This window comes from Carlito syrichta, unplaced genomic scaffold (assembly GCF_000164805.1).
Source record: "Carlito syrichta isolate Samal-C Ts95f unplaced genomic scaffold, Tarsius_syrichta-2.0.1 Scaffold310961, whole genome shotgun sequence".
In the NCBI taxonomy this organism is placed as follows: domain Eukaryota; kingdom Metazoa; phylum Chordata; class Mammalia; order Primates; family Tarsiidae; genus Carlito; species Carlito syrichta.
In genome coordinates, this window is record NW_007255057.1 from 32,821 (window position 1) to 38,150 (window position 5,330).

At 47.7% G+C, this 5,330-nt stretch overlaps 1 protein-coding gene across 1 annotated transcript in view; it reads right to left on the reverse strand.

Moving 5' to 3' along the window:
• URB1 (URB1 ribosome biogenesis 1 homolog (S. cerevisiae)) overlaps positions 1-5,330 on the reverse strand; it is an 81,885-nt gene continuing 76,555 nt past the window's right edge. The window contains exons 36-39 of the mRNA XM_008068455.2: positions 4,594-4,791; positions 3,005-3,246; positions 1,833-2,432; positions 1-818 (exon numbers count right to left, since the gene is read on the reverse strand). Of these exons, the coding sequence (XP_008066646.1) occupies positions 622-818; positions 1,833-2,432; positions 3,005-3,246; positions 4,594-4,791 (1,237 nt within the window). The 3' untranslated portion in view covers positions 1-621. The remainder of the gene's footprint in view (positions 819-1,832; positions 2,433-3,004; positions 3,247-4,593; positions 4,792-5,330) is intronic.

The window sequence follows — 5,330 nt, forward strand, 5'->3', positions numbered from 1 at the left end:
TTACAAAAGTAAACATTTATTTTAAAAAGATTACAAAATTCAAAACCCCCTCTTTGAAACATTTTAAAAAAGTAGGTTATCTTCCCAGAGCAGAGGTCAAATAATCTTTATACTTTAAGGATTTAGTGTAACATTTTTTATTTTATAGAATAATTAACAAACACTAGCAGACTAATTTTAAAAGCCATAATTAAACACCATTACAACCTTTCATAGGAAAACAAAAACTTTACATCTCTCTTCACACTCATCACAAAATATCTGCCATATCTTTTGACACTTCAGCTTTGATGTCCACAAGTCCCCTTCATATTCGTGAGTGTCAGCTCTCCTTGAGCTCTATTTCCTTGAAAGAATGACAAGGCCCCAGAGAGGAAGGGACTCACCTAACTGAAGGCTTGATGATGAGCCTTGTGGCCTGGAAGTCCCCTTGCTTACTGCGACTCTGATGACTTGGTATACATAGACCCCTGCATTTATTATTTACTGGACAAATAGAGTCCTCTCAGCTTTCCTTGTCAGAGAACTGAGCCGATGTACTGAGCCTGTCATTTCACATGCCTTCACTGGAAACGCTCAACTCAACCAAACTTCTAGAACTGGTGCTGGAGGCACTGGTCATCAGGCTGGGAGGAGTCCAGCATCTGAGGCTGTGGTGGCGACGTCCTTGCAGAGTGCAGCGATGGCCTCCTCTTTACCACTTGGTGTACTGTCTGCAGCCTCACAGACCATTTGGACATGGGCTAAGAGGGTGTCTGGCTGCTGAGCTCCCAGCCAGATGTCCTTAATGTAGAGAGACACCAGGAACGCTGCAGAGGCTGAGGAAGAGTCGCCCACACAACACCCATTAGAATGCATACTCACTCAGTAGAAAGCAAGTCATTCTGCCCACAACTCACAGCAGCTTTGCTGCACCCCCAGATGAACTGTGTTCCCAGCCTGTGCAACCTAGGGTGAGCAGGCAGGTAAAAAAACTAATTCTGCCTTTGCTTAACTTTTGTGTTAACCTTTCTTGCTCATTTTAAGCTTCACCTTTCTTCTGATGTTTGTGTAATGATATCCCCCCAAGAGTTGCTGTAAGACAAGTCTTTTCTGGTTCTGACCACCCACACCAAGACCCAGCCTAAAGTCTGAGAAATTCCCAGAATCATTTCATATCATTTCCTCAATGGCAAAGGGCAGAGAAAGTTTTACAGTAAAAAAGACTCAATTTCCTGACTGTGGTCGGATGAGAGGAAGAGGTAACCCCAGCTACCGGGTGAGTCACCTGTCTAGCTGCTGGCTCCTCCTCTCCCCATTCCAATATGTCCCTTGTGAAAAAACAGTTCTCCTGGATGGAGACCATAGTGGCCTCCCTCGAGTTCTCCCATGGATGTCTAAAGCCTATGTTATTCACTCACTCACGTTAAGCCCCTGCTAAATGCCAAGACCATACTTGTACATGTATAATTGCGTGCTGGTACAGAGAGGTGTACATATGGGTGTGAACACACACCTGGCCATGATGTGAGACAAAATTCTTCACTGGGTAATATTCTGCAGAGTGGAAGAGACCCTGGGAGCACTAGGGTTCTGAGGGGCTTTTCTCCATGGGCAACACGATCACCCAAAAAGCTAAGACAAAGGCTTCCTTCCCTTTATTCCAATGTCAAATGGCAAGCTCTCTGCAACCCTAGTGTGGCAAGGGGCCACCTAAATACTTAATCACCGTACCAAGCTGAGGAATTTTCTAGAAGAAATCTAATGGGCTCTAAGAACAGAAGTTAGTCCCACCCTCCCAAGCCCATTCATGCATTGCTTGTCTCTGTCTCCAACCAAAGAACCAAACTTACCTCGCGTGGCTTCATCCTTCTCACTCAGAGAAGAAAGGCAGAGCGCTTCCACTGCCTGGTGGAGGGGGCTCCCTGCCCAACCCTGGGCAGCCAGCAGCTGCAGCATGACCGTGTTGAACAGGCAGGCCACACCCTGCGAGGGCCCTGACAGTCTCTCGGCACCACAGAGTTGGCTATACAGCTTAAATATGCTGCTCCTCACGGCACTGTCCTTAAGAAGGTCAGCCACGACTACTGGGTATGGCAAAATGTGGCTTTTAAGCCAGCCAAGGAGTCCTGCAGCCTCTGTCCTGCTAAGCAGACACTCAGCTACTGACCGCAGCACCCAGCTGACTGTCAGGGAAGCGGCTGCACATACAGGGCCTGGCGCATCACTCTCAGAGCTGGCAGAGTCTGTGGACTTCTGAGAGGACTCAGGGCTGGGGAACACTGGCCCCCAGTGGGTCAGTATGGACCTCAGGAGGCCCCTGCATGCCTCCAAGGTAGAAGCCTCTAGCTCAGGGTCAGCCATCATCTCCGCTTCCCCAGGCCTCCTCTTTCGGTTCCGTGGGCCTTTGGCTCGGGGTGGCATGAAAGGCTTGTTCTTATCCTTGAGCATTTCTGTTAAACACACAGAAAAGGGCAGTGAGACTGGTGTCCTTCCGCCCACACAGATCCAGATGGGAGGAAAAGAGAGAGGAAGGGGGATGGCGTACATGTTCTGAGCACTTGGCCCTGCTCCCACACTAGGGAGTCTTGGAAGTGCTTGATAGTTCACTGTGGCTGTTATCACTGCTACTGGAATGAAATCTTTAATCCTCACAGCAACATGTGACAGGTACCATGTCGTCCTCATTTACATAAGAGGCACCAGGGCAGCGTCACATCTGAAATCCAGGAGGCCTGGCTCCACCAGCCTGTTCCGTGACCCCACAGTATAGGCCAAGTAGCTCTTAGCCAGCCCCTGCCCTCTTCACAGGTGAGTACCTTGATGTCAGGTAGGGGAAGCAACTTATCCAGAGGAGAAAGCTACTGAGGGGGAAGGCTGGAACTCAAGGCCAGCTCTCTCCTGCTCCCTCCCTAGGGTCATCTCTGAGCCTCATCGGCTCTGGAAATGCTTCTGAGAGAGAGAGAGAGAGAGAGAGAGAGATGCAGGCTGGCTGGTCTGGAGAGTCACGGGCTTTGACACTCACTTATTAGCTCCTTGGCCTGGCATTTCTCAATGGCTGCTGTCAGATCTTCTTGGAGTCTGAGGTCTCTTTCAATGAGGCTCCATTTATGCAAGAGGACAAGGACGTCCTTGGTGGAAAGCACTGTCTCATTCACAGTGAATCGGTCCATGTCCTTGAAGGCCTGTATGACGGTGGCCCGGTATCTCAGCACAGAGTCAAGTGTCTTGAAGAAGGCAATCAGCTGGGCAGAGGCCAAGGTGGGCCTGTTTGGGAGCCAATGTTACAGACAGAGCAAAAGCTGTTTCCTCTGCCCCCGTCCTGGCAGCCAGGACTGGGGTGGCTTGTGACATCACACGTTTATCCGGGGACAAATGGTCCATCCAGGAACCAGGTTTCCCTCTACAACTTTTAGTGTATGTCCCCAGGAAAGAGGATAGAAAAAAGTGAGCCACTCCAGGGAGACTGAAAGGGAGACCCAGAATCTGGCCTCTACCCTGGAGGCACAGAAATCTCTTTGGAAACCTTGGCTAAAGAGGGTAGCCAAGCAGCTAAAGTGTAAGAGCCAGGGTGCCCAAAGCCTAAGTCCCATCTAGGACTGCCGATTCTTCTCTGTCTCACACATGACCAGTCTGGAGTGGAGAGGCCCCAGAAGGCTCTGGGACAGTGTCACCACTCAACCTGACTGACGTCAATCTGACTGACGGCCACAAAGGAGAAATAGGTCTCTCTGAGCTCCAAGAAATTTAAGTCTACTAACACCTGTTCCACATAATCTTAAAAATAATATCATTATTTCAAATAGCAGTCAGTTCTCAGACACCATGTGTCTTCTGACAAGCCCAAAATAAAAACACGATTATCTAGTATTAGCCTAACAATTTAATTTAGAACAATATAAAACAAAATGCCCTGTTCTTTATCAAGAAATTTTCATTTGGAAACCCTGTCTTAGGTCAGGGCCACAGAAAAGATGTTGCTTCTGTGAAACACCATTTTATCTGAGTGTTTAAATTAAAACATCAAGGTAGATGGTTTGCCTGCTAAAAATCACCTACTATGATGCCTTTTAGGTGGTTTTTTTTTGAGTTAGAGTCTTACTCTGTAGCCCTTACAGGTATGCAGTGGCACAATCACAGCTCATGGTATATTCAACCTCCTAGGCTCGTGAGATCCTTCCACCTCAGCTTCCTGAGTTTATTTTTTTGTAGAGATGAGGTCTCGCTATGCTACCCAGGCTGGTCTTGAACTCCTGAGCTATCCTCTTGTCTTGGCCTCCCCAAAGTGCTGGGATTACAGGCTTGAGTCACTGCACCCAGCTGCATTTTAGTTTGTTAAAAGTATGTTCTCATGACCCTAACAAGAAGCTTTATAAAAAGTTGAAGAGGAAACTCCCTGGATGGAGTAAAAAGAAATTGTCTTGGATGGCACATAAATTATATATGTTCTAGATGTTCTGACACCACCTCACCTGACAATCTATACCAGGCCATGGCCCAGAGCATACCTGGTCCATCTACGTACGTGTCTAAGGTGTGATGTCTACAGGTAACAGGTAAAACAGTATCAAATAGGCATATCAAGGAGCCACCTTTCATGAGGAGAGAACTCACCTCAGGTGCTTCATGAGTACGACAAGAACATAGAAGAATTCGTTGACCAAGTGCAGGGCAAGCAGCTTGGGGGGCTCCTGGGAGCCAGGCTGGCAAGGAGACTGGCTCTCCCGCTCCACGCCCTTGTCCCCCAGGTTGGTCAACCACAGTGTGTGCAGCAAGGAGATCACTTTAGACAGCAGTGGAGTCTCCAAAAATCTGGAACCAAACACAGCAGCTTTTAATTTGCCACCTCCTCTCTTTCTAGTGAGACAGACTGTCACAGGTGGGTTGGGTGGGAACCTTGGACAGAACGTGGAGGTGGCGGCAGTGCTGAGCCCCCCTCCATATGGGGAGAGCCCCCTCCATAATCCTCATCGTCCCAAAAGCTCATCCTCCAAGTAAAAACAGGGTATCTTCTATACAAATGTAGCTTCAACACAGGACGAGACCCCCAACTTCCTGACCAGATGATTACCCTAAGTCTCTCCAGCAATTCCGCAGCCAATATAGTACATTACAAGCAGTCCTGTTCACAACAACTCAATTTCTAAAACACCAAGTTATCCACCAGGAACAGGTAAGTAGCCAATTATGCCTTTCATAAATCTGAAACAGTCTTGAACTTGATGTCTAAAACTTGTTGTTTGTAGCTGAGCTTGAACGTATTACTTTCTTTTAGAGAAATTTCAGAAAATACTTTAACAAAGTGCATAAAAGGGCGTCCATACTCTCAGGTTTATAACAGTGGCGAGTTC